Source organism: Cynocephalus volans, chromosome 10 (assembly GCF_027409185.1).
Source record: "Cynocephalus volans isolate mCynVol1 chromosome 10, mCynVol1.pri, whole genome shotgun sequence".
NCBI classification, from domain to species: Eukaryota; Metazoa; Chordata; class Mammalia; order Dermoptera; family Cynocephalidae; genus Cynocephalus; species Cynocephalus volans.
This window is the reverse complement of record NC_084469.1, coordinates 31,115,856-31,130,851: the sequence shown is the minus strand read 5'-3', so window position 1 is coordinate 31,130,851 and position 14,996 is coordinate 31,115,856. Positions and strand designations below refer to the sequence as shown.

Here is a 14,996-nt window from a genome sequence, read left to right as displayed (position 1 = left end):
TGCCCTCCTCGGATAGGAAGACAGGCCCAGAAAAGGGAAAGAACTAGCCCAAGGTTAACAGGGAGGAAAGTGCAAAATCAGAACTCAAAGCAAAAACTGACCAGTGGTGCCTCCCCATCTCTGCACAGCAGGCCCTTGTTAGACATAGCTGCAGGAAACCATGCTCACAGGTCTACAGCAAATAGAGCCCTTGGAAATCAGGAAATTGGGGTCTAAGCTCTGGCCTTGAGGCGGGTCACTACCCTCTTGGAGTCTCAACTTTTGTGTATGTAAAATGAGCCCATTATTGTGAGACCTGAATGAGACAAAGGTTGGCAAGGCAAGTAACTTCGTAAACCCACAGATTGCCCAGAGGTGAGAGACCAAGGCTCATTCTGGGCTCTGGAGCCAGAATGCCTAGGCTCAGATCCAGGTTTATCCCTTATTTTTTATTTTTTATTTTTTTAAAAGATGACCGGTAAGGGGATCTTAACCCTTGACTTGGTGTTGTCAGCACCACGCTCACCCAGTGAGCAAACCGGCCATCCCTATATGGGATCCGAACCCGTGGCCTTGGTGTTATCAGCACCGCACTCTCCCGAGTGAGCCACAGGCCGGCCCCCAGGTTTATCCCTTAAATAGCCTGTCACCTCGGGAAAATGTCTATGCCTCAGTTTCCTCATATGTGAAATGCGAGGAACAATAGGACCTGCTTCATAAGGTTGTTTGTATGGGTCCAAGCACTTGGAAGTGTCTGGCACACGGTGATCGCTCAGTAAAGTTAGCTTTTAGTAGTTTTAGTCCTCCAGGCGTAGCTATTTTATAGCTTCACGGGTCTCCTCCAAGCCCCATCCCCTCCAGCAGGCCCCGCCCCCGTCCCCACTCGGTCCCGCCTTCTCCTCGCCGGGTTCCGCCCTAGCTGGCCCGGGTTCCTCCCGCCACCAGGGGGCGAAGGCGCTGAGGGTGGCCTTCTAGCAGCAGCAGCAGCAGCAGCAGCAGGCGGCGCTCTAGGTAGCGGCGGCGGCTCCTCTGCGGCCGGTGGTGGCGGCGCTCTAGCCGGCGGGTGTGCGGGGCGGGCTCTCAGTGGTGCGGCCGGCAGGCAGTGATGGCGGCCGTACGCGGCCTGCGAGTGTCGGTGAAGGCGGAGGCCCCAGCGGGGCCGGCCCTGGGGCTCCCGTCTCCTGAGGCGGAGTGCGGTTTGGACCGTGGCGAGCCGGAGCCTATGGAGGTGGAGGAGGGAGAGCTTGAGATCGTGCCGGTGCGGCGCTCGCTGAAGGAACTGATCCCGGTACGGGCGGGGGGCGGGGGGCGAGGAGGAGGTCGCGGAGCGAGAGTCCTGCGCCGGAGGGGGCCGGAAGGGGCCGGAAGGGGAGGTGGCCGGAGGCCTGGCCGGGGTACGTCGGGGGAGGGGGAGGGGGAGAGGGGAGCGCGAGCGGCCGCGGGGCGGGGGCTCCAGGCTGGAGGAGCGACCCGGAGCGAGAAAAAGGACGCCGGGGTGCCCGGAAATGGGTGTTGAGGGGGCTGGAGGAGGTGGGGGAGCTGGGAGACAGTGCAGGACACTCCCTTCGCTGCCCTTCTGAGCCAGGCTGTGCAAGGCAGTGAGTGAAGAGGGGCTGGGATTGAGATCACGGGGGGCGGGGGGGCCCGGACGAGAACAGAACCTGGAGCGGCCCAGGAGGAAAGATTGGGTGGCGCCGGCATCCTGGTCTCCTTGTGGGTCCTGGCCCCGTGAAGTTGGTATCTGTTCAACATGACACTCGCTCTTTCTCTTGGAAGGGCTGGGATCTGTCAGCAGCAGGGACTCACTGTGTTTCTGTTGTGACTTGAGGGTCATCTGTCCCCCGCTCAGCTCCGCTGCTGTGTTAAAACCTACAGTGTGGTCCCAGCATCTGACCCTTAAGAAAACCAAAGTATCAGGGGACTAACTGGGTTCCTTGGTCCCTCATTTACGACAGTGGGGATGGTGAGACGTTTTGCTTGTGGTTTGGTAGTCATATGTCCAGTTCTTAGAGCTGGCCTCAGGCCTGAATGACCTCTTTTACGTACTTAATTTCTCACCTAACATGAGCTTTTTACCACATGTCAGCAAGTCTTGCTTTTAAACTGAAGTTACAGAAAAAGGTTAAGGTGGTATCACCAGAGATGGCAAAGGAAACCTCTGTGGTAGCAATAGACATACTGGCATTTTGCCATTTGCTACGTTATATTGTTTAAATATCTCTGCAGTTGTATCATTCATTCAGTTCAACACGGATTTATTGCATCTCCCACTATGTGCCAGGCACAGTCCTAGGTGCTTGATCAAGATCGAGATCAGACTCCCTCGTGGAGTTTGTGTTCCAGTTGGGGACACAAGTAAATAAATAATTTCTATTAGTGTTAAGTGCTATGAAGAAAATAAAGGACGTTAATAGAATAGAGAATGCAGGAGCACGGAGGGTGAGCAGAGCGGTAAGCAGAATGTGATAGGTGGTCAGAGAAGTTCTCTGAGATAGTGACATTTAAGCGGAACCCTCGGCGACAAAAAGGAGCCTTCCAGGTGCAGATTGGAAGGAAGTGTTCCCAGCAGGGGCAACAGCAAATGAAAAGGACCCGAGATGGGAAGAAGATTGTTTTGTTGGAGAAACAGAAGGTTCTGTAGCACAAATGGAAGAGCAGTAAAAGAGGTTAGGAAGGTGGGCAGATACCATGGAGGAAACCGAGGCCCAGAGAGGTCAAAGAAATTATATAGTGTCATGTAATTAGTGAATATCAGAGCTGAGACTTTAGTCCACACTTGGTTTCCAAATCTCATCCTCTCTTCATTGCACTGTGCTATGTTTTCCCCAGGAGTTCTAGGTGAGTCTGTAGTTTCTTCAGTTTGGTAGAGGTTCGTGCTGCACCTGGTGGTCTGGCATGGGGTGTTTGTCCAGTCTGGGTTGGGGAGATAAGTGACTGTGCCTTATTTGTGACATTTTTCACAAAAGCCTTGAGATTTTCATTTATATGGAATACCTTAAGTTGATGGAATTACTGAAGGTTGTCAGGGGTGGGCAAGAGTTGCTGAAAAGAATGACTATCCGAAAAGAACCAGATGTCAGGCTATCTTTTATCATGGGTTTTTCCTCAATTGCTGTCGGAATTTCTCACCCTTTCCCTTTGTGTTAGGACACAAGCAGAAGATATGAAAACAAGGCTGGCAGCTTCATCACTGGAATTGATGTCACCTCCAAGGTAAGGCAGACCATGATTTATTTATTCAGTTTGATTAAGTGGGTGAACTTAGTGAACTTGGTCCTTAGGACTTGCAGAATAGTAAATATTCTTCATCTCCTTTTTTTCTTTTCTTGCGGGATTAAAAAAAACCCTTTTTAATTTCATGTTACAGAATGATGCCTTCATGCATCCTGAAACCATGAAGACAGCATTTGTGTGTTCTTGCATCCACAAAAAGATAAAATCACTATTCCTAGATGATTGTGCTTAACCATTTTCAAGAAAAAGTTCTGCACTGAGGATGTTTTAAATGCCATGCCCATTCTTAAAAATGTGTGCTGAATTACAGATTTCTTTGTTTCTTCTCCATTCCCACTGCTTCACTTGACTAGCCTTAAAAAAAAAAAGTGTACTGTTTCTACTTTAAATGAAACAAAACATGAAACGTGCCTGCCACATAGTAGGTTCTTAGTAAACACCTTTATCAGCACCACACTCTCCCTTAGTAAACACCTTTATTCCTCACCAGTTGCAGACTTAGAAAAATAGGGTTTCCTGACTCCGTGGCTGTCTAAACTTTGAAGGCCAAGTCAACTGAATTATTCTCAGTACCTGAGAATGTTGCCTTTTATCTAGTGATTGCTATTACCAGATTTGACTCAGAGTAAAATCTTATTATAAATAGTCAATACATGCTTGTTGCTTTAATAGGTGATATCCAGTTTAAACGTTCTTTCTGATTTTAATGTGTGCAACTAAGTTTGGAACAGAATTTTGAATTACAGTTTTGAATAATAATATATGTAGCTGTATCGGATGCATAAAAGCAAAAATGAAAATGAATATGTCATGCTTACCTTTTTGAAGTTTATCTGTGTCTCCATTGTCTCAGGTTACTTCAAGGCCAAAAGGAAGAGTACCAATCATCTTTTAGACAGATAAGAAAATAGAATAAAGTGAAAATATTTTCTTATTGTAATTGAAAAATAAGTAGACTGTCCTTAATCCTACATAGGTTGCAATTATATGAAACAGGTATATGGGAAAAAGGGTGGTAGTCCCAGAGTTGGTGCTTAAATTGTTACTAAGAGAAGGTAGATTGTTGTTTGTACTAGGAAGACTTCGGTGAAGACAATTTGCATAACTATTGGGAAATAGGGGAAGTGTTGCTACTTTACCAACTCCCACAAGCTTTCTATAGTCAGACCTTCAATTAGGTGGCATAGTCAATATGCAATTAGCACAGGGTTCCTAAGAGCCATCAGAAACCCACAGCTGGATCTGGATTTAGCTCTGGAAAGAAACTTACAAAGCTGATTATTTTGTCAGTGAAGCGTCAATGCTTTTTGTAACTTAAAAATGAAAACTGGCAATTCCATGGACCCAAGGCTGGAATAGAGGAGACAGTTTCTTTGCTTTGGTGTTATTTTTAAGCGGGGAACCAGCTTTAGGGAGTGGACTGCTCAGGCAGACATAATGTAGAAGATCATGATCTGTATGATTATCATGCCCACAGATGATGTGAAATGGTGGGGAAGGAGGGGGCTCCTAGAAATAGCACTGGAATCAGAAGATTTGCCCTTTTACTAGCTGAAGTACCTCTAGCAAACCTTTTTCCTTTTTTGTGCCTCAGTTTCTGCACTGGAAAATAGTGATGTTGAGATTGTTTAGTTGTAATTTGTTGGCATGATTGCTAATAATAGATAAAATATCAGAACTTCATAGACTATAGGTACTATTTATTTAATTGACAAAATACTGATTAAATTCCTACTGTGTCCCAGGCACAGTGATAGGCTGTGTATGATGGAGATGATTACAAATTATAGCAGTATTCATGTATGCTCTCCTAGTCATTGAATATGAATATCCAGTTCTCTGCAAACTTATTCAAGGCACAAGGTTGCTTGTTTCTTCCCATTTATTTTAGGATTGTGACTGATGCGTCATGTTGTGTTTGTAATTTAACTTTCCTCCTTCAAGTTTTACTTTTTTGACTTTTTATACTTTCCAGGAAGCAATTGAAAAGAAAGAACAGCGAGCAAAGCGCTTCCATTTCCGATCAGAAGTAAATCTTGCCCAGAGAAATGTAGCCTTGGATCGAGACATGATGAAGAAAGGTACAGCGTGTTTTGGGGGGAATTTTTCCACATTTCCCCAAAGAGTGACTTTTCCCTGCCATTGCCTCATTCTTCTGGCCTTGCTTCGCATGTTCGGTCCTCATTCAGATACTCCTGAAGGAAGGAAGTTGTGAAGTCTTTATTTCTGAGGTCACTTGTTTAAAATTGAGATGCTGTCAGCTATGTCTCAGATTTTAGAGCTAGAAAAAAAGAAATTGTCTTATCTGAGGAGGCCCAGAGAAAGTCACCAGTTGATGGCAGAGCTGAGATTAGAACCTGTGCTTCTACAGACCCTCACTCATTTTCTCCTTTTATCATCGAGGTATTAACTTTTCTTTGTCCTTAAATGTAGTGAAAACATATCACAGTGAGACTTTCTTTTAAGGGAGTTTGAGTAATTTTGGGATTGGCAGGAGAAAGCCATTAACAAACACTTCTATTGGTAATCTGGATACATGACAAATACAAATCACCCAATAATATCCTGGTGTCAGAGAAAGCTAAACTAATCCTGCCCTTGGCTTTAAACCTGCCCCTACAGTTATATTTGTGGTTTTATTTTATTTTTATGTTTTGTTCGGGTAAGTATTTTGCTCCCTGGAACTCACCCTGAATTATCATATATACTAATCTGCCCCAGTCTTCTAAAACAATTTATAAATAAAAGGGAAACTTATTACTCTTTTAGTGAGTCAGCATCCTTATTTATTATTCCACTCTAATATAAATCCGTAAGTGCAAAAAGCCTCCCTCTGTTGTATTTGCAAATTTGAGTATTTATAAAGGGTTTAATGGGCAGCCCTCTGAATGCATGTTAAAGGTCTGTGCTATGTGAGCTTCTCTATCCTTGCTTGGTTGATAAAAGCAAAAGCTCAGTAAACATGTTGAATGAAAGAGAATAGCTACTATTTGTTGAGAACTTGCTTTCTTACCAGGCACCGTATTAAGTACATTACTATTTGTTTCTTACAATAACCCTATGAAGAGTATATTTTTATGCCTATTTTACAAAGGAGGAGACAGGCTCAAAGAAGTTTAATAAATTGTCCGGGGTTACACAGTTAGTAAAGGTGGAGTCAGGATTCAAACCCAGGTTTACCTGACTCTAAAGCCTTGCTGTTAATTACTTTGCTCTATTGCCATATAAGATTTGATACCATGGATCCAAACTGTGTCCCTCCTTAGTTGACCCTGAATGGGCAGAATAAGCTTAGATGCAGAGCTCAATTCTGGAAGCTTCTGTACTCTTTTTCCTGCATCATGAGTTCAAGTTGGAAATATGACCTTGCCTCCCCAACAGGCTGGGGTTCCAGGTGTCTGCTTGAAAGGATTTCTGTTTCAGGAAAAGTCCTGTGAAGGCCAGGGACAGCTGTGCAATTTGGTGTTCAAATATAAACCACCTGGTAACATCCTGTTGTCAGAGAAAGCTGAATTAATCAGTGCAACCTGGGTCCAAGCAGACCTTTGAGTCCTTTCTCCCAGTTCTACCTTGAAAGCACCATAGTTTTCACCACACCTGTTGACTTCCTAGTCCCATAAATATCCCTTGAGATGGCCTGCCTCTGATGCTGTCAAGCCTTTCACACTGCTCTTTCGCTTTTCCTTGTCCGATCATGCTTCATCTGATTCAGGTGTCACTTCCTCCATGAAGCATTCTTGATCACCCCCTCAAAATTTTTTCCCATCTTTGTTGAAGTCGTTAGGGTGCCAGATCCTCCTGGAATCTAATCTCAGTTTTTTTGTGACCATGGGCAAGTGATTGAGCTAAAAAAAAAGTCTCAGTCTTTTTGTGTGTAAAGTGGGAATATGATATCTACCTTAATAGGCTGCTTTGTGGTTAAGTTTTAATTAAAAAATAATTTTTTTTGAAATCTTATGGTTCTAAAGATATTCCTCAAAAAGGCAGAAGGCCTGCCTGGATGTCAGCTGAGGAGGATTGCCCATTTCAACCTGTTCTTTATCCAGGAGACAGCATGACCTAAGATAGTGTTCCTGAACCCTGGGCAACTCTGCTCCCCATCCCAGGTCAGTTTAAATTAGAATTAGGGGTGCGGTGGACTTAGATAGGTCCTGGAGACAGTCATTATTTTTATGTCTTCTCAGGTAATTTCAACATGCAGCCAGGATTGAGAACCATTGGTTTTGTGTTTATGTGCAGGGGCTCTGAGGCCCAACTGCCTAGATTCAAATCCTGACCTGTAACTTTCTAGCTCTGTGGACTTCAAGTTGTTTAGCCTTTAAGACCTTAGTTTCCTCATCTGGAAAGCAGATAATAGGAGTTCATATGGGGTTTGTTGGGAGGCTCTAACAAAATGTTGATAGTTATTACTCTTGGGGCTGGCCAGTTAGCTCAGTTGGATAGAGCATGGTGCTGACAACACCAAAATCCAGAGTTTGATCCCTGTACCAGCCAGCTGCAACAAAAATAAAGAGTTCCTGGAAAAATAAAATTGAAAGATTATGATCTTTCCATGACCTTTTAAAAAAAATGTTACAGTTCTTAGAGTGGTGCCTGGCACATCGTGGGTGCCCAATAAATGTTAGTTATTATTATTATTTGGCATTCTCCATCTTCTAAGCAATCATCTAAGTGACCCTGCCTCTTTGGAGAATGGGGAAATTGGAATCAGCATCTGACTCCTGCAGCCACACCAGGTGTCAAGTTATTTATTCTTATTAATACCAAAAATAATAAAAGATACCGTTTTTTAAATGCTTAACATGTGCTAGTCACTCTGCTGTGTAGTTAACATACCCTTTCAGCACGCTGTGAAGGTAAGATATTTATCATTTCCATTTTACTGATGAAAAAAGCAGATGCTAAGAGGTGGAGAAACTTGCCCGAGTTCCCACAGCTAGGTAAACAGCAAGGTTGGGATTTGAAGGCTTGTCTGACTGAAGCCTGTGTTCCCAGTCACTCTGCCAGCATTCAGGGACACAGTTTGGGACATGCTACAATAGACTATTCTCCATCAAGAATGACTTGCTATTTTTGAATGACTCAGTGTCAGACAGCTTCAGTCTCCTTATCCCCAAGATCGAAGCTCTCATGGTTGGAAGGGATCTTGGAGGTCATCTAGACCTATCTCTTGCCCAGCACTGCAGGCCTTTTGGCAGAATTCCTAATGGCCCTTTGGCCACTGCCTGAACATTTCCTAGTGGTGGCCCAGGAACTATTTATGAGGCAGACAGCTTTGTTTTGGGATACTTCCTTGTGTTGAGCATTGCCTTCTAGTAATTTCTGTCTGTTAGTTACTGTGTGATTCCTAGACCAACACTGCTATGTCCTTTCCTCATTCATACAGTGATCCTTCAGGTGCTAGAAGTACTGGCTTACTGCCCATTCCCTAAACTTTCTGTATGTGACATGGCTCTCTGGTCTCCTTTTGCTAGACTCTTTCCAGTTTCTAAATGTTCTTCCTAAGGTGAGGTGTAGATTCCGGCTATGGTTAGATTCATGGAGAGTATGGCAGGACTACAACTCATTGTCTCTGTCACAGCCGTTTCATAGTGTTGTGCTCCTCTTGTCAACTAGCATACCAGGTCTTTTCCCAAGGAATTGCGCCCATCAAAAGTCTTTCTCATTTTGTACTCGAGGCACTTTTAAAAAATTACTTTTTAATTTGTCCGTAATTAAATTACATCTCATTGATTTCAAGCCTCCATTTTCAGTCTGAGTTAATTTTTATGTTAACACTACCTTTCAGCTTTTTAGCTATGCTCCTCACTTTGTGTCCTCTCTGCCTTGAGCATGGCTTCTGCTTCTTCATCCAGTTGTGGGTGAATGTTCAACAGTATATTCCCATATAATGCCATGAAACATAGATGTATTAATTATAAGTCTTATTCTATTACTGTCAGGCCCACACTTCATTTTATTATGAGGAACTGGATTACATGCCTTAATGAACTTGAGATAGAACACTGTCTGTGGTAATCTTTGAATTTCTTGGCCTACTAATCCTGTCAAAAAAAGAAATGAGGTTAGTGTGGCTTTATTCTTACTGAACTCATGTCATTTCCTATGGGAAAGACTTGGTTTCTTAAGGAATCATAAATTCTGTCTAATAAGCTTTTTTTTTTTTTAAATTTCAGAGACTGACAGTAAGCTTTTCAGTCTGTAATTTGGGAATTTCCCTTTTCTTCTTTTATGAAAATCAGTGCAGGAATAGTCTTTCTTGAGGCTTTATTGTACTTCTGTCTTTCCTTGCTACTCTTAGATGTTACTACCTAATTCTGAAATCACAGCTGCATGTTTGAGTCAGCACATTGGAATGTAATTCTGGACTAGAGATTTAAACTTATTGAGACTAATTCTTATACTCTTGTCACCTATCTTGGGTTTTGGTTCTTCTTTAATACTAGCTGTTCTGCTATCCATTAGTAGAATAGCAAAACAGATCAACAGTTCTGCCTTTTTTCTTGCATCTCTTCCAAAAGCAGTGTTGCTCTGAACACTTAAAGAAAAAAAGGAAGCTGCCAGCATTTTTGATGAGCCTGTTCAGTCTGGACTATAACCTTTTCTTCATTAGATGTTTTACAAACAGTTCACGCTCACCAAAGAAAATTTGGAAAGCAAACTAAGAAGAAAAGTTGCCCACAGTCTTCCACTCAGACCCAATCATTGTCAACATTTTGTGTATTTTTAAAAAATCTCTTTTCTGGGAGTGGACTTTCTTTTTGATTTTAAGTCCTACTACTTTTTTCCTTTTCACATGATGGTCTGTCATCAGCATTTTCCATGTTACTGTATAGCCTGACACGAGTCTTTCAGATTTGTTTGCCAATCTCATTCTCTTCATCATTAGTAATTTACCTTTTATCCATCTCCCATTTGTGTTCTTTGATAATTCGTGCTCACCTAAGTTTTGCTCCCTTCTCTTTCCTTGGGATCACCACTCATGCTTTGAGTTCCTGTATTTTTCTGTCTTCCAACTTTTTTGATCACTGGTAATCTGTGGCCTTAGGATTGGCTCCTTTGTCTCTGGAAGTTTTGAAATCTGCTTTTCTAAAAACTTGAGTTTTATGTTCCACTGCCTGTCACTCATTGTCTTTTTTCTGTATTAGAAAATTCAAGATGATACCCTCAGCACCTGGCTCATAGTCACCACTCAGTAAATGTCTAGTTTTTGTTCTCCAGTGCATCTGTTCACTGCCATCTCAGCAATTAGCCCTTTCTCATTGGGTTGGGCATAGCTCTAGGGGCCTTCTTTGTTTTATTTTGAGCAGTAACATTGTCAGCAAAGTGAGGAAGTATTGGACATTCTCCTTTGGCAGTCTTCCATCAAATCTTGAGTTTAACAAAGCTTCTATTTCTAATGGATCTTACCACTGTCGGTTCTTTTTTAAGAATGAACCTTTCTTACTTTCTAGCTAATTGAGACTAGTTTATCTCTTCAGTGAATTATCAGTGCAGAGATGCAAAAGAATTGTATGTCTTTTTTTTGTATCTTTATCTGCTTCTTTTGAACAAAATCGTCCATTGCCCAATTCTTGATGTGTATACCATTCTCTCTAAATTAAAATGGACACCCGAGGCCAGAAGTTTTGTTCTTTACATTCTTTCCCTTTTGTTTTTAAGGTATTTTCTCACCTGTAGGTTTCTTTGTTGTGTTAATGTTTTGTTAGAAAAATGCTGTGATACTCTTTATTTTGTCATTTTTTGGGTCTCTGTTTTCTCTTTTTCTCATTTAAGATTAAATCCTTTTTTATCAGATCAACAAGTCTCGTACCTCATGTTTTCTCTTCCTGATCCCTAGTCTGTTTTCTCTACCATTGCTAGGAATTCTCCCTGTTCTTTGTTACCTTCTATAGAACCATCTCTTTACTTCCCATGGGCTGTTTTTTTCCAAAGAAATAGTTGTTAGCCTGAAGAACTTAGAAAGCCCCCTGGCCTCAATAAACCCTTGTTTCCCATCCTGCATTTGGGCCTCTGTTCACTGTTGCACCGCTGGTCACTAATAGGGACTTGCTGGGGTTCATAAGTCTTGATGCTATCTCTTCATGAATCTGGGCTGTCAAGAAAATACTCACCTGATTTAGTCTGGCCAAACCTACATAGGCTACCATCTCTTACTCTTCAGAATGAAATGACAAAACTAAGAAATTTTTTAGCTGTAAGTATTTACATGTATTTTATTATTTATTTTTATTTTTATTTTTATTTTTTTATAAAGATGACCGGTAAGGGGATCTTAACCCTTGACTTGGTGTTGTCAGCACCACACTCTCCCAAGTGAGCTAACCAGCCATCCCTATATAGGATCCGAACCCGCGGCCTTGGTGTTCTCAGCACCACACTCGCCCGAGTGAGCCACGGGCTGGCCCTTTTACATGTATTTTAAATCTTTAAAAAAAAATTATGTATAAGAAAGCAAGAATGGAGGGTTTATTTGTTTTAAATAAAAGTAATATATAGTGTATAAAAACATGATTAGAAGTAATGGACATTGAATTCTTGACAGAATTACTTCGGAGAAGGAATGGAAAGAAGGAATGTGGGGAGGTTATATGGGCCCCAGTTTTATTTGCAATGCTTTATTTGCCTGAGGTCTTTTAAGGAATTAAGCATAAAGCTAGGTGGTGAATATACAGATATTTTAAAATTATTTTTTCTTATTGATATACTTGCATATTTCACAAAAATGTTAAATGAGATAAGGTACTTAAAACATTTAGTAAAAAATTGCACAATCCTGATAAGGCTAAAGTTTCTCTTGGACCACAGATTTCAACCTTTCTCCCTTACCAGAGTTAACAGTTATCAGTGTAGCATGAATCATACCAGGCCTTTTCCTAGGTATTTGTGTACACACATATGTACGTACCCTTAGAGAATGTATGGTGTTAGGGCTAGCTGGTTAGCTCAGTTGGTTAGAGCACGGTATTATAACACGAAGGTCAGAGGTTTGGATCCCCATACTGGCAGCTCCCCCCCCCCCAAAAAAAGAAAATTTATGATGCTGTTTTATGTTTTTTTAAAAAATTTCATTGCATTGTACATAAATTTCTACAACTTGATTTTTTCATTCTGTAATGTGTCTTAGAATCTTTCCATGGTACATAATAATTATTTCATTTTTTTTTTACTGAATATTCTATAATATGGAGAAACATGATTGGTTTAATATGGATAAACCATAATTTATTACACCGATAGCTACTGGGTTATTAGAAGTAGTGCTACAGTGAACATCTTTGTGTGAGCTACTTTGTAAACTCGTGTATGTGTGTATTTACGGTAGATACTGAAGCATACGATTCTTAGGTCTATAGGGCATGTACTAAATTATATTTTAATAGTTACTCCCAGTTTGCCCTTCAGAGTAGCTATGCCAGTTCATACTCCCACCAACAGAGAGAGTAACTCCCTGCCTCCCCGCCCCGACTCCCACCAATATTTCATTCTAAAAGAAATAAAATCTGGTCAGTGAAAACTGGTACCTTCTTGTTTTAATGTCCATTTTCTGGATTAGTAGTGAGGTCAACCCATCTCTTCATATGTTTATTGGCGTTTTGTATTAACTGCCTGCTCATGTCCTTTGCCCATTTTTATTTTGAATTATTTTCTTGTTGATTTGTAGATTTCTTTATATCTAGTTTCATACTATAGTTTCTTTAATCTAGTTTTGTGCTTTGATATACTCAATGGCAGTGTCTTTTCTTTTTCAGAATTTTCTCCACTACTACATGTTTCTTTTTGACAAATGTGAAAAATTTTAGAATCAGTTTGTCAAGTTCAATGAATAGTCTTGTGTAATATTGCTTTGATTACTACAGGTTAATTTTGGGAGAGGTATCATGTATTTTATCAACGCCATTTGTTTAATCTTTCTGAGCCTAATATGCTTGTTCTAAAATAAATTATTTGTTTAATGCTGTTGTTCAGTGATAAAAATGAAAGTAGTTTACCTTACTGTCATGTCTCATGTTATTTTGAACTAATTGTTTCTTTCAGTATATTTCTTTCTAAGCATATGATATCTGAACAGTTATAAAGGAATATTGATGGAATATGCAATAGCAGGTAAGGAAATTCTATCGTCTTTTCTATGCCTTCTTTTTCTAGCAATCCCCAAAGTGAGACTGGAGACAATCTACATCTGTGGAGTAGATGAGATGAGTACCCAGGATATCTTTTCTTATTTTAAAGAATATCCTCCGGCTCACATTGAATGGTTGGATGACACCTCTTGTAAGTACACTCAGGTTTTCTGTTGAATATGCTCTCGTTGATGGTTTGGTTTTTTTTTTGACCGGTAAGGGGATCGCAGCCCTCGGCACGGTGTGGTCCACACCACGCTCAGCCAGTGAGCTCACCAGCCATCCCTATATAGGATCTGAACCCGCGGCCTTGGTACTACCAGTGCCGCACTCTCCCGAGTGAGCCATGGGGCCAGCCCTCGTTGATGATTTTTAAAGTGTTCTTACCATCTGAGATGGTAAATGATTATGGCCCAGACTACTTATATACACCTAACCTCTGCCCTTAGCTTAGGAGAGAAAAAATTTCGTATTGATGAGAACCACCGTGCCTTAACCAGTCTGCCAGCTCATACCCCATGGGTATTCCACGTCGGCTTAGAGGTGGTGACAAACGCTCTAAGAGGTTAATTACTGGTCTCTGAGTCTAGTGTACATGATTGAAGTCTCTTTAACAGTTGCAATTTCCCAGCAAAGGGGTGGATTCAACTGGATAGACTTGGGATTGCGTTTTCAGGGCTTTGGATTTTGTCTTTGCTACTTGCCATACAGTTATTCAGAGGGCTGGCTCTGCCTCACTGTCTGTGACCTAAAATGAGACCAGAATGTTCTCACACTGAACCAGACCTCTCAGCTCTGCTTGCCTTAACTTGTGAACCACCCAACTTGTGAGCTAACTGTACTTTTTAACTTGCCTCCCCACTCCAAGTCTAGCCTGACCTCTGGAAACCACTTTGCTAGCTTCTTGTCTTGCCTTACTTCTAGTCTGGCTTTACTTGCTGCCAGCTGGCTGACCTACTAGGTAGTACCCTAGATAGCAGCCTGGTATTCTTGGCAGCTCTCTTAAGAAGCTGTTGATTCAGTGTTTTCATTGAAAGAAGAAACATGACTGAATAAAAGATTTTTCTCCTTTTTTCTTTCTGCTTAGCTTACACTGTCCAAATCAGGGGTTGGTAACCTTTTTTCTATAAAGGGCTAAATAGTATATATTTTAGGCTTTGTAGGCCATCCGGTCTCTGTCACATCTACTGAGCTCTGCTTTGGTAGCATGAAAATAGCCATAAACAATACATAAACTAATGAGCCTGGCTGTTTTTCAGTAGAACTTTATTTACAAAAATAGGTGGTAGATACATAGTTTATTGTACATTTATTATACCTAAATAAAGCTGATACAAATATAAATAAGTAACAGGTGGTAGGCTAGATTTGGCCTGTGGGTTGTAGTTTGCTAACGTCTGGTGTAAATATTAAAACTGTAGCTAAAGGATATTAGGGTTGGAGGGACTCTTAGAATTATCAAGTTCAGCTACCTCATATTGTACATCAAAAACTGAGAAGCAGAGAAAGGATATTTGTTCAAGGCCATGCGGCATATTAGTAACAGATCTTTAGACCTTTATTTCCCAAACAGATATAGGGGCCACATACCAGAGTACTTCAGAAAGTTTGTGGGAAAAAAATATTTAAAAGGTAATATGAATCCGTCCATGAACTTTT

The 14,996-nt window shown here is 41.3% G+C and overlaps 1 protein-coding gene across 1 annotated transcript in view; it reads left to right on the top strand.

Annotated features, from left to right (window-relative positions):
• The first annotated feature begins 1,053 nt into the window (after nucleotides 1-1,053).
• Nucleotides 1,054-14,996, top strand: part of NCBP3 (nuclear cap binding subunit 3) — a 30,870-nt gene continuing 16,927 nt past the window's right edge. Inside the window, exons 1-4 of the mRNA XM_063112323.1 lie at nucleotides 1,054-1,267; nucleotides 3,127-3,192; nucleotides 5,189-5,294; nucleotides 13,363-13,488. Of these exons, the coding sequence (XP_062968393.1) occupies nucleotides 1,085-1,267; nucleotides 3,127-3,192; nucleotides 5,189-5,294; nucleotides 13,363-13,488 (481 nt within the window). The 5' untranslated portion in view covers nucleotides 1,054-1,084. The remainder of the gene's footprint in view (nucleotides 1,268-3,126; nucleotides 3,193-5,188; nucleotides 5,295-13,362; nucleotides 13,489-14,996) is intronic.